The 21,095-nt window shown below is 37.1% G+C and overlaps 1 protein-coding gene across 4 annotated transcripts in view; it reads right to left on the reverse strand.

Moving 5' to 3' along the window:
* Nucleotides 1-21,095, reverse strand: part of PDE7A (phosphodiesterase 7A) — a 74,683-nt gene that overhangs the window by 43,216 nt on the left and 10,372 nt on the right. The window contains exon 1 of one of the 4 annotated variants that reach the window (XM_053974574.1): nucleotides 19,756-19,957. The exons of the other annotated variants lie outside the window; for them this stretch is intronic. Within the exon in view, the coding sequence (XP_053830549.1) occupies nucleotides 19,756-19,764 (9 nt within the window). The 5' untranslated portion in view covers nucleotides 19,765-19,957. Of the gene's footprint in view, nucleotides 1-19,755; nucleotides 19,958-21,095 lie in introns of those variants that run through there. 4 annotated transcript variants of the gene reach the window in all.

Consider the following 21,095-nt stretch of genomic DNA (forward strand, 5'->3'; position numbering starts at 1 on the left):
GAAGCCCAGGAGTTTTAATTCGGTTTTGAAGGCCATATTTGCTCCAACTTCCTGAACCAGATCCTACCACAGGAGGTTGAAAGCTGCCAAAAAATGACCCAGTAACTGATCAAACCTCTACAACCCTAGTGAGGGTTAAGGCACATTAGGTGCACACAATGAGTGAATGATTTAGTTTCTTTTGGAAGAAGCTTGGTTAGCACATACGAAAACCACTCTGGAAAACAATCAAATGAGCACACCAAACAGGAACAATGAGGTGATTTGCTTCAAGACTGAACTCTCCTGTGAATAAAATTCAAGCATAAATAGCCTTATATACTCTTTGAAATGTCAAGCATTCCTCTCAGTCATCACTATTATCAATCCCTAACAAATCTTCTGTCTTCCCATCTCAAAACACATGAAGATGTTCTTGGAGTGTGTGCATGGTCTTGCCCCATCTGCATGGAGCAAGACTTTCTTCCACCAATTTCAGAAATAAAACATTATCTTAGGAAACAGAACTACACAAAGTGATCACCCTTTCTTCTTTTGTCTTCCACCATTAAATGGTTTAATTAAGAAGCCTTCTCTTACTGAAAGTTATCTTAAAACTGTCTCATGCCTAAGTTTAATATGAGAACATAGAAATAATTTTATTTGACTACTTGTTAAGCACCACTGGATCATTATCTGTTTTAATTATGGCTTGGAAATGGAAAGATTGTTTTGGCAATACAATTCTGAATCTGGAGACAAAGTAAGATCAGAAAGTGCACTGGTTTCTTCTGCATGAGAAGTTTAACAAATCAACACAGAAGCTAAAGTGCTTCTTCTGGGGAAAGTGCTGCTTTGAATAACTTCACTAACAATTCCAAGATGAAAGTGAAAGAGATTACATTTAACAAAGGAGAAATTATTCAAGGTTATTAATAAGTATGGTAAACCTTCTACCTGCAGGTAGAAGGCTACATAAAAACGAAGTAATACAGAATTTCCTCTGTGTTAACATACTCCCTGTTATACTGCCTCAGTTCTGGGATTACAGGGACCCTTGAGCTGTGGACATTATCACCAGTCTCAGCTTTATCTTGAAACTAAGAAGCACATAAAAATAATAGCTATCATACATTGCATTGTATTTTTTTTTTTATTGGGGAAGTTGCTAATGCTGTTTCATTTTTCTTTCTTCTCTTTTTCTTTACTGCTTTCTAACAGATTTTCAGTTTTCTAAAACCCATTGTCTTGATGTCTGCAGAGACACCATGTTTGGTAAAGCAAGATTTATAGTACCCAGCATTCACATACAAATTGTTACCTATTCCACTCTCCTTACCATCAGCTCACATGTACAAGTGCAATAGTTGTCTTTTACCATTTCTAAAGAAAGAGAAATATCCCAATGGCTTCAAGGTAGACTTGATGATATGCAGCACTGTAGATGCATTTAAGCAGTTAAAGGCAATTTTTGCTACAATTTTTGAATTTACTCAACAAACCTCTCTGCGCTATTCCTGATAAGACAAGCATGCATTATCAATAGAGCAGAAAGCATTTGGGGTCTTGCAACAGTTGTTACAAAGACTCCACTAAAGAATTTGCTAAAGATACCAGTTTGCTCTCATACCCATTCAAAGGAGCTCCGCCATTAACACACCATGATGATTTGTAAGGCTACAATTATTTCCATATACACTCCTAGAGATCTGCAAGGCTCCGTGTGGAAACCCATTATTTCCTATTACGTACTCTGATATTTGAAGTACCACATACAGGATCCAAATTTTACTTGTATATTTCTAAATACCCATCTATTCCAATACTTTTGTATATTTATTTATTTTCCTGAAGTTCATCAGCCCTGAGGAATGGCTCAGGGTCACCTTACAAAGCTTAGTACTGTTTGTGTGCTTAGTACTTCTATTGTTTGTGCAGAAGTGTCTTTAAATGTTCTAATTAACCCCCCCCCCAAAAAAAAAAATTCAGTAACATCTACAAGAAATCCAGAGTTGAAGCAAGAGCACCAGATTTCAGATACACTGCTGGGTCTCAAATGATGCTCCATTTTAAATACAGCAGGGCTTTGTAGATCTCCATTACCACCTGAGTTTTTATGCTAAAGTTGGAGGCCTGATGCTTATCACTCCTACTTGCCAGAATGACCTGATTTCATGTGCATGCACCTGTACACCTGGCCCAGAAAAGAAATCTCCATGGAGTCTCCTTTGCCCTTCAAACACCCCCTTCCAGAACAGAGGCCTGTGGCACACTGATTTCTGGGATACACTCCTGACTGACCTATTACTTGCTGTGAACCAGTCTGGGAACTTTACTATATTAACAGCATGTAATGACAACAAAGAAATATGCCTATCATTTACAAATTCATCAGCACACAGTGGAAAAAAAACACAACTCATTTCCATCTTTTCTTTGCTTTTCTCCCTGTCTCATTATATACCATGTATGATCTCTCTCTCCAGCAGACTTCACTAAAAAAGATTAATTAAATGGTAATCTATGAGTATTCTTGTAACAAGTGTGGGCAGCTACTGCTGCAGCCCAACCCAACCACTAAAGACTGCTCTCAAGGGAAAAAAAGAAAATGCGCCGTTATTTTTATAGATACTGAGAGCAGAACTTCTAGAATTTCACAATGTATATACAATGACCAATTTTTACAAATGCTACTTCTATCTATTTTCATCTTAATTTAAAATATTATCTAAGCATTTTACTTCCAATTCAGCTTCTTGTTTAAAAGATTTGCCATGTTAGCCTAAGATCCAACTAGGTACAAGATTCCAACTACTCCAGCTGTTTATTAACAAAATCATAGAATCATTTAGATTGTTAAGGACCTTTAAGATCATCAAGTCCAACCGCTAACCCAGCACTGCCAAGTCCACCACTAAACCATGCCCCTAAATACCACATCTACATATCATTTGAATAATTCCAGGCACAGTGACTCATCAACAAAGCTACATATCAGCTAGCAAGCCATAAGCAAACATGAAAATCTAAGAAAGGTAGCAAAATTCACCTTCACAACCACATATAAATCATCATTGCAACTGCCTAAATCATTGCAACTGAACTCAAAAGGCTGGTTGATGTTAAACCAAGGGCTGAGAACTCCAAAACATGAACTTTGAAAGTCAAGGACAGCTACGGATACAAAGGGCAGAAATTATACCCTTAAAAACCACTTTTCATTTCAGCTGAAATCTTCCATTTCAGCCTTCAGTAAGATAGAAAAGGAAAGAAAGCCCCCTTCGAAAAGATACAATCCCAATGAATGAAAGAAGTCAGCAACTTGCATTTTAGTACCACCACCCATTCTGTGAATTTTCTATTGCTACTGCAACATAGGAATAGAAAACTATCAGTATCATGCTATGTGTCCTTTATTTATAAAAGGGGTAAGAGGTAGTCGATATTTTATTAAAAAATCATATAAATATTTGTCAAAAACCCCACATTATTAAATATTGCATTTTTCTGTTGGCTGTTTTAAACCTTTCCTCTTATTTGTTCAACATCATGATTTTGCAGGTTGACAGAAATGGACATTTAGCACTGAAAAAGGCAAAACCATACATACAGTAGTTGAGGGGTGTATAAGAACACTTTTTTAACTTCCTCACATAGATTAAACACCTTGGAACAGTTTATTTCTTTTTAAAATTACTCTTTTGCAATACAAATTAGAACACTCTCAGTAGCTCTGTCATATCATGAACTTCAGTTTTTTAGCTAGATGTGTTTTCATAAGAAAAAGTGTTATATGGTATAAACTGTCTCAGTGACAAGCAATCCAATTTAGAGCATTTAAATATAGAAATGCTGAAATTTACTGTTTTAGGTAAAACAAATCATCACAAGATTAACTGAAGTTCTACAATACAGTATTGTTCCTCTGATTTATTCAGACACACGTTTTGAAAGGATGTTTACTTACTATGGCACTTTAGGCCTTTGCTTAAATTCACAGAACTATGATTTCTGCTTCTCTCCAGAGAAGAGATTTTGGAAAGGAGCTATACACTACATTTTTCAAAGCCTCTTTAAAGAAACAAACCAAAAAAGTACAAAAAAGTTAGGACCAAGTTGACGCACATGTATTTGTCATTAACTTTTTTGGAAATATTCATTTTTAACCCTTGGATGTAATGAGTCTTATCACCTTGGACAGAGAACCATATTAGCAGTTGTACAGATGCTCAATCAGGACTGGTCGACAGCAGCCTGTATCTGCCCACACCTGTTGGCAGGTACTGCCAACCTGCTCATTCACAGCAAGAAACAAGGCCCATTTTAGAGTTCAATACAAATACCTTCATCTGTGATTTCAAAGAGTTAAACAACTGTACCATTGTTACAAGACAAAGTTCCACCAGGGTCTCAAGACTGTAATCCACTCAGTAAAGGTAGATTTAAAACTCAAGAAGTTGAATTTTAGCTGCTCTGAGTTACTGTGCTTCACTGTTAAATACACCTTCAGCCAAGACTGAATGGCATACTGGAAGCAAATCAACAGTAATTTCAATTCCCATGTACTTCACATATTGCAAGTAACCTGGCTATGTAAGTGAGAACAGTTGAACATTAATGTGTGACAAGAAAACCTACCGATGTTTTAGACTTTGGAATAAAAAAATTATGTTCTATTTCTAAAGCATAGCCTTTGAACAGTGAAAGATCATCTTACTGTGCTATATTTAAATGGGAATCTAAATAAAAAAACATTGAGTTTACAATCTCATAGAAAGACAAGGCAAAACTGTCAACACATCACAACAAACAGAAAAGAAAATTAGAGACCTTCAAGTCACACAAGTTGTATCTTATAATTCTTTACAAATTATCAATAGAAGACACAAAGGACACAACATGTCTGTCTTCTAAAACCTCCAAGGTTTAAGATTTATGCCTTGGAGAGAAGCTTTCCCAATAACTTTTACGCTTATATGAACACTGCTAGCTCACCCGTGATTCTTCAGAGCCTCTAGAAGCATGTGTGTGGAAAGGGGGACCACAGGAAGCACTCAGGGCCTCCCCACACAGCAGCTCATGTATGAATTTCTACAGATGTGTCTGTCCAGCTCATGAACTCGGAGAAGAGAGCAATGCAGTGCAATAAATGAAGGCTAAAAGGCACAGGGGCAGGGCACAGTGTCAGGTGCTCCTTTCCCCTTGCTCCCTGGGCTTCTTTTGTCATTCACACATGAAAAGAAAATAAATCAAATTTATAGTAACAACTGAAAGCCTCTATTTGACTAAGTGATGGGTACTCCCATAGCTATGAGGGCTTACCTCTCTCTAAGCCTAGAGTAATATCTTCCTACCTGGTTCTTGTCTAGCAAGTTTTTCCTAACCCAGCACTGCTAAAAGCTACCTTTAACCCCTTCACACACACTTCAATTCACTTTGTAGGAAACATTTAAAGCACAGTTTACACAAAATGAAAATATTCACGCTTACTGAGATTCCCCTGGCAACACAGCGACCATTTACTTTAAGCAAGGATTTTCAATTTTCGAATCTCATTTTAAAAAAATAACAATTCCCACAGGGAAAAAACAAACAAAACAAAATGTAACACATTTCAGCAGTTCCCTAAGCACACTGGCATATGCTAAAGCTCCAACAGTATGTTAAATATTAGAAAGGCAGTAATAAAATGATCTTTGTTTTTGTTTCCTTGCTAGCCATCACATAAAAATATTAAGTTGTCAAAAAAGATGAAATTTCAAGAGGAAAGCTGGAATATTAACTTTCACAAATTAAGCAGAGACAGCATCAGAACATCTGAAATTAATAAAGTCTGGCTTTCATTCTCTTTTTTTGAGATTATTTCCATTAAAGTAACTGAAGAACTACAGAGCACAAACACTGAAACTGGTTACACCATGTGCTGTCAAATTCAGAAATCAATATTGTATTTAATTTATGATAGTAAATGAAAATAATAATTAACTTAAAGTCATCACAAAGTATATGAAGAATAAAGGGTGTCAAAGAAAGATCACAAAAAGGCAAAGCACAAAACTAAGAATCCACACATGGTATCATAGTATACAAAATACAGAAAAGACTGACCAACTACATTAAACTTCTTTCACCTCAATAAATACCCTAACATTTTAAGCTTAAAGAAAACCCAAACAAACAAAACTAACAAAAAACCCAAAATGAACAAAAACCAAACAACAAAAAGCCCCCCATACACCATATACAAACCCAAACCATAGCAGTTAATTTCTGCTACAGTGTTCTTCCTAGGGGAAATTCATCTAGAGATGCATCTGCACTAAACACTTATTTCAGAATTTGCTTTCCCACCACACCCAAAAATGCTTTTAGTCTTCCGATTAAGGATAAACTGACCAATTCCAACTGAATTGGATAGGCAGACCAGTTTCAGCTGAACCCCTTAAACTTGAAGAAGCTCTAATGAGACAGTAAGCTGAAAACCCTAGTCTTCCCATGGCACACATGTGCCATTTCAATACCTTCCTTCACTTTCCAGGCCACAATATATTATTGCCAGCTTCCCACCTTTCATTTTATTGAGCTACCAATACAACCCTTTCTTACATACTTCTAAATTCTCTATCTCTGACCCGTAGCAGAAGCATATTTCTTATAGCAAATGCTTTAAAACTTGGCAATGAAGTTTAATGAAGGGATTTTCATACAAACCTTATGTTTTATAGACATCTACACAGCTTTAAACACGTAATTATTGCCTTGCATTAATATTCTGTCAGCATGTGGGTGCCAGCAATCCATGCATCCAAACACTTTTAATCAAAACCCAAATCTACTTATTTCAGCTTCTCACCCACTACAGATAAAGCTGACCCTGAAACAGAGAGAGCTTTTCAGTGGTGTTGTGCCTCATGTCTGCAGGTGTTGAACTGAAAAAGACTACTGTGTTTGAGACTGAAATACACTGAAAAGGCTCAGCTTTCCATGACAGAGATGGTAATGTAAGAAATATTTTCCTGGACATAAAAAAACAGATTTGTTTTTGTTTGGTTTGGCTTTTTTTCTAATAGGTCAGTACTAAGAAAAAAGCAGCTGACAAAGGAACAGAAGAATTATAAGCTCAAAACTAATATAAAAAAAATTCCCAGGCAAAAAACAATGTATGATTGCAATCCTGTTAGGGGGAGGCATGGAAGGAGGTATGGAAACAGGCATACAAAGAAAGTGTTCTATTAATAGATTAATACATTTTTGATACATTTCACTGCTGACATATTGACATAGGAAAAAAAGGTGGATGCGACCACTAGTATCTTTCTACAGCCTTTTCTCAAGTACTATATCCTTGTACAGACTCCTCATTATTCAACCTGAGTGCGCACTTTATCACATTTACAACATCCCAAGACCTCGTACAATTAAAAACCACTTCCAAGTAATTTTTCTTACAGCGATTTCACAGCAGTACACCTCTGAATTTAATATGTCATTTTTGAAGGTAACAAGATGCTACTTTCATTGTCAGAATTTTAACACTAAACAGAAATTGAATTAAGCATAGAAAAGAAGTTGTTTCAATAGGATTTAGAAGATCTACATTTGTAAAATTACGTGCCGTTACCATTTTACTTAGTTGTCCTGCAGGGATGCTGAAAACAGCCATATAATTATTACATTGTTTCTTAAAGAAGGAAGAATTGTAGCAGTACCAACAAGAATGTTTATCTCTGAAGCTCCTTGCCACCCACTGGACACCTGTCAGTCTTGGCACTGGCCTTTGTGTGCCCATGTAAAGAAGATTTTGCATGGCATAGCCCTCTCTTGACCAAATTAGGCTAACCTCATCTGCATTGACATCAGTGCCTACAATTTTGGAATCTCATAGACAGAAATAGCTTTATCACAGGGCCCAGCATACAAATTAAGCATCTGTATAGGGCATGCTGAACTTGTGGAAGTGATAAAAAGCTGTAGTGGAAAAATCTTAGCATATACTTTGAAGCTGTATCTAATTCAGGCAACAGTTAGCTACTCTGGGTGAACTTGTTATTTGAAGTCTGGGGTTTAGTCCGCTTGCTGTATTCTCTGTTTGCACACAAGCTAATGATAAAACCTTACATTTTAACCAAGAATCATGACCGGTAGCTCAGTATGTATTTCAGGCATGTGGAAATCACACATATTTTTGCTATCAGATTCCAGTTTTGTCTTCAAATTTGGCATCACTAATCATCCTGTTATTCTGCAAGAAGCCATTTCAGCTTGCTACAGGATTATCTCCAGGACTAAACTTCTGCTATCTGCACGACAAACTAAAAATATCAAGACACAATTAATTTCATTAATGTTATATGATTTAGGCAGGAAAGGGGAAATCTGGTATATTGGATCATAATTATCTTATTAATGTAGTGAACTAATTTTACAGAGGAACATTGGAAAGGAGCAGAAGGACAAAACAAGCTAGATAAGCAACCCCCAAAACACAGTTGGAAAATGAGGTAAAAGAAGGACAGGAGTAGCTTGTATGACTACAGCAAAATTCCAGGCTTCTCATCATTACGTCAGAGCTGGGAGTTCACAGATCAAAAGGCGCACAGCATCACTCACCCCACTTTCCAGGGGAAGGAGGATCTGCTGTCAGTTACTTCGCCAAATATAGTGGAAGACAGACACAAGACCTCAATATAATTTAAGCCTTTCTCATTTTGACAGAATTTTAAGACTCATGGAAATACAGATGATCATGTGGAACAAAAGAATAGTAGAAAACATTAAAAACATTTGTTGCTTTAGAAGAAGTTACTGAATATGGATGCTACTGCTCCTAAATGGAACAGTACTGGAAGTGCAAAGACTACTCCCAAACACATAGCTAAGAAATACAGAAAGAAATGCCACCCAGCCTGTAGTTCAAGATCCCTGGGTTTTTGGAGGTTCCGTGGGGAGGCAACTTGTGACACACGCAACAGAACCTCACTTCGCATGCTGTAAATCAGCCTATCCCCACCAAAATTGCCTCAATGTCTTTCTCATTGCTTCCTACACAAAATTACAAATTGCCCTCGTGTCTCTAATCAAAATTTTCCAAACAACTCACTCTACTGTCCCCTCTTTTGCATCATATTCCACCAAACAGTGTAGGAGAACAGGAAAAGAAAGGTAGCACATGCCGTGGCTAACCAATTAGCCTGGGTGAAGTCCTATCACATACCACACCAGAGAACTCCTTGAAACCACCACTGAAAAGCCCAACTCTAGGTCTTTCATTTGCTTTCCAAACTGTGAAGAGCAAAAACTTCTCAAATCCTAGAAATAATCAATTCATTTTCAACACTGAACTTTTTATTCTGCTTTGAGATACGCAAGTATTTTTATTAAGTAGTTTTTGTCTTTCAAGGAAGTTGCAGACGTGTCCTTCTAAAGAAGCAATACAAACATTTTGGAAAACATCCTGCATTGAAGGGATATTTGGCAACAAATCATTAGCCAAAACAGTCAGTTTATTACAATTCATACTTATGATGCCCTAATTTTAAACTCATTTCAAAAAATATATATTAAAAAGCAAAGATCACTAGCAATTCTCCTACAGCATATACTCGCTGCTGTTTAATAGACCAAGAGTAAGATTCCATTCTGTTTTTTCACAGAGGTCTCAAGTCAATTTATGCACATAGGTTGTTGCTCCCATAACTAAGTCATAATTCTTTACTTAAAAAGTGGAAGGTCTGAAATGGCAGTAGCCTTCACATACTGCAAAGAGCTCAGACTCCAAAGGAAGAATTAATTTTTTCAGTGGCTTCTCTAGAGCATTCATCAAAACTATCAGAGCACTTCACAAGTTGCTGCCCAGAGAAGTTGTGGATGCCCCATTCCTGGAAGTGTCCAAGGCCAGGCTGAATGGGGCTTTGAGTGTCCCTGTCCATGGCAGAGGGGATGGAATTAGATGATCACCAAGGTCACTTCCATCCCAAACCACACTATGATTCTATGATAAGTATTCATCCTCAAACTCCAGCCCAGCATCAAGATCAGAGCCCAGACATTAGTTCTGGGTACACAATTTAAGACTGCTGGAATTGTATTCTTCATTTTTTTTTTTAATCTCATGCAGCCTACACATAAGCATGGCTCCCAAGCCTAAGCATCTCTCACTTTAGAGGGGGTGGAGGAGAGGAAGAGGGGCAGGAAAGGCAAATCAGGCTGCAAGATCTCACACCAAGCATTCAACAAATGAGAAGCATACAATCATGATCTAGGAAAAGCCTGATGTATATGTCCATACTAATAAGCAATTACAAGATGGCAGCATGGGAAGTATCTTTTTCTCCAGAGTGTCATTTAACTGCCTTTTAAATACATCCAATCCTTCATTCTTCCCAGACAAAAAAAAAAAAAAAAAAAAACAAAACACACAAGGTATGGTTAAAATGCTTTTCACAACAAAAGCAAGTACATTTTTAGCAATAAAGGAGGCAGGGATTTCCTGTAAAACATTAAAAAAACTAAAATCTCACAATGCATTCATGTAAGGATGCTAACACAGATTGCAGAGGCAATTGAAATGTGTATTTCCTAAATACTGCAATTATCTTTAGAGTTAATCCATAAGGGAAGAAAACTTATTTCACAGCTCTTCTGTTTTACTTCAATTGGAAAAAAAAAAAGTTAAAAAAAAAAAAAAAAACACAAACAACAACACACCAAAAAATGAAAAAAAACCCACACAAACCAGAAAACCCCCCCCAAAAAAAACCAAACCAATAACCAAACTATAAAGCTAATGGTCAGAACATACTTTACCTACATAACTTAAGAGAGAAATTAAGAAAACTCTACAATCATCTCAGAGACCACTTCTGGTGTTTTAAGATATAAAAGCTACATATCTAACTCATAATTTCTAATTATAGAAAACAAAAATCTTTCAAAAATTATCACATTTAAAATTTGTCTTGAGCAATACAGAGATATACAAATACACTCAGCATATAAGCTGGAATCAAATGCAGAAATTTAGAGCAATCATTCTTAACCAGTGAGCACAAACATTTTACAGAAAATAGTACAATGCAAAAAACTTAAGGTAGGTCAACTGATACATTTTTATCCTTCTAGACCTGAGATACACTTTTCCAGGAAAAACTGAACTTTCAACAGTAGATTTGCTGTTTCTATTATCTACAAACCCTATAGCTCAATAAAAATCTTTAAAACTGTGGGTTTAGAAGTAGTCTGAAGCTCTTTCCCTAGGCACACAATGCCTACTAGGGTTGTAAGTAGTGTAGTAATCAGGGCTAAGGGTAGACAGGGCATTAGCCATAAAGTAATCTCTCTTTAATGAGGAGAGTAAGTTTTCAAGTGCACAGTTCATGCCAAAATGCCTTTGATCCTGAAAATTCAACAGTGCACAAAGCTTTGAACAGGTTAGCCACAAGAGCACTGCAGAGTGCTCGAGAGCCTCCTCCTTTATAATAATTGAAATGAGACTAAACACTGCTTAAGTTTCCTTTTTTAATAAAAATAATTGCTTGATGTCTTAAAAATCCCCAGGTATAGCACAGTTTATCTGAAAAACTGATGCCTCTCATTCTCAGGTTATGGCTTTTTAGTGGTACAAGAGAACTTCCAGCCAACCTTGAACTGAGAGATTGCAATGCTGCATGGGGTACAACAGCCAGGGCTGGCACTGACTGGCACCTCAGTGCATGGACATTGTTGTATCTTCTTTTCATTCCCGAATTTTGCAAAACAAGTTTCAAGGTAACACTCAACATGGGAGAAGCAGAAGTATGACTAATAAGCTGAACTCCTTTCCTGGATCCAGCCTCCCCCATACCACAGGCACGTGGTACAGGAGGCTCACTGCCCTTCAGCTCTACACTTTTCAGCCTTTCACTGAAGTATGGCTTGTCCTAAGGCAATATGTATTATTCCACCTCTTCCTGAATCCAGACATGTTGTGGAGGAGTGGGACAAGCTCATACAAATGCAAGGCTCCTGAAATGAGGAACTGGAGGAAAAAAAAAAATTTTGCAAGTAATGTTGGAAGACCACAAAAACACAACTTTGAAATCAGAATTGTAACTTCTATAAGGGTTAGAAAGGCAGGTCTATTATTGTATTACAGAAAAATACTGTTTGAAAACCAGCGTACGTCTGTGAAATGCATAGGATAAATTTTAGTTTGCATCAAGCAGTAATTTTTTATGCTAATACTTTTCCCTTTTTTCTTAGGAAAAAAAGATAAAGACAACTAGAATCTAAAAAACATCTTGGAATGCAAAGTTATAAAGGTCACAACTATATCTCCCCCAAAACCACATGAAGGGACAATAAGCTACATTCCACTGACAGATGAGATTACTGGAAATTCTCACAATATTTTCAGGGTAATCACTCCACATAAAATCTTTTTCTATAGGTGAAATTAAGCAAGTAGCTTAACAAAACCCAAACCCTTCCTCTCTATATATTAAATTACATCACAAACCCCTTGAAAGATTAATTAAGCTTTTATTCTCTAAACAAATATCACAGCATACTTATTTATTTTGCTTTAATTCTTCCTAGACATTTTGTACATAAAATATATTCTGACAAACTCCCTGATGGATTACTTTGCTATTTTTTTCTCCTAGCAATTACGTATAAATCATTGCCACATTTTGATAATTTCTCTTTAAAACTGAAAGGGTGGTGATTTCTGTAACTGCCAGTATTTTTATTATTTAAAACATAAAGGGTGAAACATAAGAAATTCAATGAACAACTGAACAGAAAGCCTCCTTGCTACACTGTGGATAAGACTGAAAGTAGGAGAGAAAGTTTAACACAAACATGACTTATTTTTGTTTGCTCTTAAGACAGAAAAAATGGGAGGTGATGGAGGTCTGAACAAATTTTTGAGACAGAAATATAATTTTCAGGGACCACATTCAGATTTGTATCATTGTCGAAACTGAGGAAGCCCACCTCTGGCTTGTAGTGAGGCACAAGAACTTCTCCTGAAATGTGAAGAGCAATCATTCTGCAAAGCCAGAAGAGTAACTCACCTCTTCACAGTAGCTGGGAGAACTGACTGAATTACTAAATCTATAAATGTCAACAGCATATGTATTCTAAGAAAGGAGAAGACAACATTCACAGACTTTTCTTTAGCTCATGACAATTAATTACTTCCAGGTCAGAGCTAAGCATTACCACCACCTGCTTAATCCAGAAGAAACCTGGGCTCCACTTCACACAAACAGGGAACCAGAAGTGAAGAAGAGGCATACTCTTGCCTCCCTCAACAAGTAGACACTTTTTTCACCTCTGACTGAGTTTCCATTTAGGCATGCATATGCAACAGCACACCAGTTTGGGCAAAGTTTTTTAAAAGTAACTATCCAAATTTCCTATATTTATCAATCTGAAGTGCCAGATACATGAAAATCCTTCAGAGAGCAACTTGGCATCAGGCTGAGCACATCAGCAAGTTCTGGGCACTGAGATAATTTGATCCTACAAAGTCTAGAGCAGACTCTCAGCTTATGAGTATGGGAACTGCCTCCATGTATGTGCTAAATCCGTGCATGTCAAAGCCTGCTACACGTGTGCAGGAGACTGCTCTGGTTCTATTCTCTCCAATAGAAAATACCAGGTGACTCATTTCCTTGATATGCACATGCATGATCTCAGTGTAGGTAAGAGATCTTTTCTTTCCAAAATGCAGGTGGTGTCAAACTCCACCAGACCAAATCAATGTCATACCAGTGATGTCCCTTAAAGTGACATCAGTCCTGCTAGTAATAACTCGGCATATTTGTTGTCAATACACGTTTCTGAAAAACGTATGGGGTGGGTTGGAGGACACAGGACAAACAGCTGGGAGGGAGGTAATCCTGCTTTCTAGGATACTTTTTTTGTATCTATGGTCAAAACTGACAGGCAAGCTACCAAAAAGTATTCAACCCTAAAGTATCAAAAAATTACCAAATCAAGAGAAAAAATTAAGCTAAAAAATGCATAATGCCAAGCATTATACAGATTCTTATCCTGAGCTTTGCAAATAGCCAAGAACTATAATACTTCTTAGAAGGTAAACCAATTCAGTAATTATTACCAGTGAAGTAACATGGCCATTACATGTATTGATACCAAAGGATAATTCAGTACCTATAAAGACAGTTTAATCTTTAACAAAACTGATAAAACTATCTGCAGTATCTTGATATAGTTGCCATTTAAATCTACAAAACCCTACTCAAGTAAGACATCAATTTTTTTTTCCCTCACACTCCTGTCTAGATTTCTGCAACTATCAACAGCCCACAGCTGAACTCATATGACAAAATTAAAGCCTCCAAGACATCAAGACAGACAGATTCTGAAGGTACGTGATGACTTTACATTAGGTTCTTCATTGTGCTGGCAAAAGAACACTCTGTGATGGAACTGACATCATTAATACCCACAAAAAGTTTTTCATTACAATACAGAAAAGATGTAGTCAGGCATTAACTAGCGAGGCACCTTCCGTCCCCCAGCCACCCCTGAAATGAAGATCCTCAAAGTCTCTTAGAAATCTTCTATCAAGGGACTGCTTTCAGGAATAGCACCAACCCATGCCAAAATGCTATCAGAATAATATACTTGGTCATAATGGAATGGCTAAGATAAAAACCTATTTTAAAAAGCACAAAACTTTTGAAAACATAATAAACACCCATTAAGTTTATGACACAACGTCTATCTATGTTTGTAATTGAAAGCCATTAGACTTCCACTTTTTCCACAGAAACAGAAAAACACTAAAAGAAGTTAATTGTTACAGAAATACTGAGAATTTTATCTGAAGTATTAAGTTACTGAAAACATGCAAGCTTGAAATAAAGCTAAAAAATGAGGGACTGGATAAAAACTATGACCTCCACTACTAAGAATAAAAGCCTGGGAACAAAAAAAAGTAAATTCCAATAGCTGCAATTATGATGCTTCATCTATTGTATTTGAATGAAAGCAACAGGATACAAAAATAATTTTTATTTGCCATGATGCACAAAGCATTGTAAAATCAAATTATTTAAATCATTCTCATCTGCAAATACAATGAATTCATCATATTATATAACAGGTATAAGGGTTAACTTCTAAAGAAAGTATTTAACTAGTTTATGTGACCCTGGAAACTCCAAGTAAAAAAGTATTCAAGTTGCAACTGGAGTTGTTACATTTGTCCAAATAATAGACACCACCAAAAAATACCAGCCTAGAAGTTCACGTCAGAAAAAAACTTGTCATTTTTTTTCTTTCACCTACCTGGATGCCCTGAAAGCAGTTTTCAGAAAGAGACACAATACTGAAAACATCATGCAGGTCTCATTTGCCAGAAAGGACCTTAATCACCAGTTTATACAGCTTCGTTCTTCCTGCTCAGTTTCTTACAACCACACTTTCCTTGCCTATACATGAGGTACCACAAATTCTTAAGTAACTGACATAATTTCCAAAGACAAATCACCTAGATGGCTGGACAAAGCTGATTAAAAAGATACAGTACATCCATACCAGCTTCATTTGAATGCGTGGGAGGAACCGACAGCCGTGCCAGCACATTTATGTAATGTGGTCACTGCAGATGTTCAGACGCTTTGAGTTGTTGGCTGGATTTGGAGATACACATCACAAAGCAGACTGGCAATTTAAAGAAGAACCCTCCAGGTGGTGTTGTGTGGATTTTAACATGGTGAAACGTCTCGAAAAACATGCTGGGATATCTACCATATAGAACAGGTTTTGAAAACCTCAATGACACATTCTACCATGGGCTAATTAGAATTAATTTGTGCCCCATAGCCTTGGAATACCTAGAACTCCTTAATCATTTTTAAGAAGGCACCTCTTTGCTATAGTTTGATACATAATTGTAGGACAATTTAAAGTAGCAAACCTGAAAATTCTAAATTCCAAAATTTCTTAATTCCAAAACTTGTTCATCCTCATATATAATGTTTTAATGCCTTTATTCCTTGTTGAAGTGTGTGCCTGACAGAGAGAATGAATTAATAAGCTCATCTGTCCCTTTACCACTGCCAACAGAAGCCAGAGGGCTGCACTTGGGCCACCTTTGGACCCTTACAATGAAACAAAGGGCAAAAGCAAAGAATGCATAGTTCTTCAACACCACTATACAGGAACTCCTCTCTCAAATATGTGAAACATCTACCCATGAAAGTCCTCTTCCCCATCTATATTTTTTTCCTTTTAAATTACACTCAGCTATGGTTTTTGCCTGGCCTTCCTACTAGTTTTACACATCCAGTTTTTTTTCTCCTTTGCACTGCTGTTGAAATATTTTACCTCTGTGTTTTTAATATCAAAAAGTACAGCTCACACTTCTAAATATCACATTTGCTTGATGAATTCTAGTTGAAGTTGTGAAGTTAAAAAAAAGATAAACCAACATTCTTAGACAAGGAAGTAGGAGATACTAAATTTATATGCTTCATCTTGTGAGTAAGAAGGACAGATTATTGGAGTTTTCACACACATGATGAAGACTCAGCATTACCAAGCACAGACCTTACACATCTGTCCACTAGCTAGTTTCATTCAAACTGCTTGAGAACCTTAAAAGCAAGCAGCTTGGCAGTCCTTTCCTCAGAATGATTACTAATAAGTCAAATATTGATACTTAAATACTTGAAATATACTCAGGAAGGTGAACATTCATGAAAGATAAATACAGTTGCTTATCATGCCAAGAGTATTTTAATGCCTATGAATTACTAAGAAAACATTTTGGTTTAAAACCAGAGATGCTTTCTAGTCTAAAACAGAAAAAGAAGACATCATATTGCTCTCCATAACAAAAAACATTCCCAATAATCAGAATAACCCATGATTGCTGCTTGAGGCTTAAGAAATCTTGGAGATACAGCATGAAAAAGCTATCATCAAGGACATGTCCGCATCTAACAGAGCAACTTTTCACAAATAAGCCTAAACACATTCATATCATTCAGTGAAAAAGCCATACACTGCAGTTAAAAGTGAAAGCAACACCAAAGAGGCCAGCACTAATGCCTCTTGCAGTAACTGCACCAGTAATTCTGTATTACTGGTTCTGGGCCCCCTGTTTACATCCTCAGACCCCGAAGTATTTGCATTCATTCTCAAACTTTTTCCATCTCAAACAGCAGCATGAAGGATTACAGACTAACCAGACCCTTATTCCCTAAGCATGAGTCCCTCTTCCCCTCAAAAGTATAGGAACAGAACTGCCATTTTCTATGGTAGACAAAATAGTGTAGAGGAGAGCCATTAAGACATGGAAAGGGAACTTATGAAAGAGGAGAGACTCCAAAAACATCTAAGTGAAAGGATGCACTTCTGTGTCTCTGCACAGCTGAGGTTGGAACAGAGATGCTGAAGTAGGCGGACATTTCAGCAGCACCTTTCAACCAGATCACACAGGACATGAGAGGTCTCTGCTTTTAGGGCCAAGAAAACTAAGTCCCTTATCTCACCCACAAGCTTTGTTTCTCAGCCATAGAGCAGAGGTTTAACAGTACTTTGACTTCTAATTTTACTGTAGCATTATTTTTCAGAACAGTACTGAGAAAGATTTAAAATGCAACCCATGCACATTTTAGCCAAGTATGAATAACTAGCTAGTTCAGAAATGCAAACTGAAAAAAAATTTGGATACATAAGTTTAGACCTGCATACTAGAAAACTAAAGAACATAATCACTTCACTAATTATCTATTTTAATAATTATCTATTTTAATAGTTATCTATTTTAATAATTATCTATTTTAACTACACAACCATTTCATCTGCCTAGCAAACTGCAAATCTCCCATCTTTGTTTAACCCAAACATTACATTCTTGAATGTACCATAGAATTTTCACTAATATGTTTCATTTTCCTGAAACAGAAAATGTAGGACCATGGACTCAAAACAGTGAAAACCTGCAGGATGCCTAGGATTGAATATTAAAAAAAAAAAAAAAAGGAAGGTACCAATAAAGTACTGCAATGACAGGATATTACATTAATTCCCTTTTTGCAAATAAATAAGTTTTCCCAGGTCAAGGATGAAACTTGACTTCAAATTATTTCAGTTTGTTATGGGTCTAATTAGCCCATATCAGAAGTTTCCTCAGGATATCATTGCCCTGGTGCTTTTACCAAACCCTTTCCAATCGCTAATCTGTGGACTAAGGACAAAATCACATTTTCACAGTCTCCCTTTGTAAGCTATTTCAGACCTGTACTCTTTACCAGTTAATTCTGATGTTGAGACAGCAGTCAAAGAAAAAGTATGGTTTCAGAAAACAGAAACTGTAAACAAAGTCTCCATCTGAACTTTCAGAATGAGGCCCACTTCCAAAACCAGGATTCTCTCTCTTTCCCTGTGCCCTTGCTTTTTCAAGTCACTTCAACCCTAAGAAAAAACTACCCCTCCTCCCAAATTACTGAGCACTTTAACAACCACACTCTGAAAGATCCTGTCACTCCACAGTTAGAGTACAGTTCTCACACCTGCATCCACCCGAAGTCAGCCTGCCATCCAGAAGCAGGACTGCTGAAGCTGCTGGTGAATTATGCGCTAAGCACACCTCAAATACAGCCCCTTTATCCCAGCTGCATGCAGTCAGCAGTCCTGGATCTGCTGGAATTCAAGAAAAGGCCGCAGCACAGGGGGTCCAGACTGGAGGCACAGATAATAACAGCACCTATGAGAAAACACCATGGACCAGACACATGTGAAGCTGTTCACATCCTTGTGTGGACCCAAGAGAGACTTAAAAGACCAATAGAACGGAAGAGTAAAATCTGTCACACTGCTCTCTCTGAAAGTGCTAGAGGCTACTGTATGGTTTCAACACCGATGAAAACACTAATACAGAGGCACTGAAGAAGCAACTGAGAAGCAAGCTCAGTGTTGGAAACTGTAACTCAGCAACTACTGCCTCACTGGAGGCCTCTATTGTGTAGGCGCTGCCATACTCTGCATGGAATCTTTTTTTTTCATTCCCTGCAGAGAATTAGCGGCACAGCCCATATCCACATGCAAAGAATATCAGGTCACAAGAAGCGGGAATGAAAGCATACACCACCATTACATGACAACATACATACACCTAGGTGTCCATGGAAGACTTAAAAGCTCACAGCTTTTTCTTCCTGAGCCACTTCTCCTGTTTTCCAAAGCACTGATCAGTGGAAGCCCCAAAGAGCAGAGACCTGCTTAAAACCTTTTTACATATTACTTTAACAAATAAGCTATACTTTCAAAATAGGTCCATCTTCTTTATTTACCAAACATTTTCATTGGCACTTTTTAGAGTGAAGTGAAGCACCAGGCCTTATAAAGACACCTAAAACTTTCACGGAAGGTTTTACAGAAGCTGTATCTGGGCTTAAGCCACCATGTACAAACATGAAGAAAGTAATGCTACAAAGCAGGCAGCAGAGGGGAGAAGATACAATGGATGAAACAAATGTGGATTAATGTGTGCATTCAACAAAATCACACTGTTTTCACAACAATCTCATGCAGGACTACAATTCTGCTATCATGCACATCACACAATTATCTGATCTTCACCTTCTCCCAAGAGGAACAAACCCCAAAAGGCACTGGTGGCACATCTCTCATAATGCCTTTTGTTAATCCTCACAAGTACTACAAAGGAGATTTCAGGCATAACCTTCATGAGGTATCTTCTACAGCAAAGATGAAGAGCTACTAAGAAAGGACAGCCATGCACATCACCTTTTCCATCCTCAAGTTTTACTTTAACTGCGGAGCCATCATCTGCTACTGATCCATTCTCTTCTCAAATGCCAGCATGCATGAAATAGAAGCCAATACATTTACTACTGCAGCTTCTTCTCCTCTATCATAATCCAGCAACATATCAGCAGTATGGCCTATCTTATCTCCTGTATGTTGACAGTTCCCAGGAATGCTCTCCTGGTGCTACTCTGGGCAGATGGCACGTGACATCCCAACTTGCTCAAGACGCTACTCCTAGGCCAGGGGTTGAGTTCCCCACAGGCCCCTAATGAGCCCACACACAAATACCTCCACAGGACTGAATGCACTTCAGGACACGATTCAAAATAATTCTGCCAATCAACATAATCAGCATACTGTGTGCTCTACTAAATTCAGCAGAAATGGATGGCTGAACAACTGTGCACACATGTACACAGTCAATCCAGATTTGTTTGACTTGGCAACTCAGTAACATAAAGAACAGCTATTATGGTATGACTGTCCTTGGCCTAAGACATGCTTCAGGGCAAGTTCTACAGAGCTTGAAGGAGATATCTATCAACATGTAACCTAGAAACAGGAAAACCAAAAGGACTAAGAGGAAGAATCCCAACAGTGACATCATCCTGAAACACTCCAAACTGTAAAACTAATGTGTCATTCTGATTAAAAGCTTCTAAAACCTCACCATAAATGATAAAGGCTAGCAATCTAATACGTAAAAATTTCTTACTTCGAAAGATCAACTAAAAGCAACAAATATTACCAAAATTGTTAGCTTTAGGATATTATTTTGTCTCATGACTTGATGGAGACAGGACAACATGGAAGAAAACGCTACAATGATTACTGGTTTTTACTCTTTTCTGAATCTATGCAGCACCCACCATATCCTTATTCAGTTACTACCTTTTCATATATATCTATATATTTATTTTCATATGTATATATTTATATATACACACTCACTCCCACATACAAACACACACTAGCAGGCCTTTTAAGTATGCTAAGCAATTCTCCAAAGACAAATGACAGGACTGAGCCTCATGTTCTCACACACTTCATTTATAAACTGTAGCAACCATAGCTACTTTTCATTAAAAATATTCAGAGGAAAGACACTTTCAGTTTCACAGGAAAACAACCTTTCATTTGTACATTATTTCTAAATCACTACTCATACAGACAAGAAAACCAAAAATTTTCATATTTTGAAGTCAACTCAGATTTTGAAATTGGATGTTTTACAGATAAAAAAAATACAGATTTTTTGACTATATGTACTTAATCAAGCATTTATTCAAAAATTATCAATAGTCCTTTTAAAATGT

Source organism: Vidua macroura, chromosome 1, assembly GCF_024509145.1.
Source record: "Vidua macroura isolate BioBank_ID:100142 chromosome 1, ASM2450914v1, whole genome shotgun sequence".
NCBI lineage: Eukaryota > Metazoa > Chordata > Aves > Passeriformes > Viduidae > Vidua > Vidua macroura.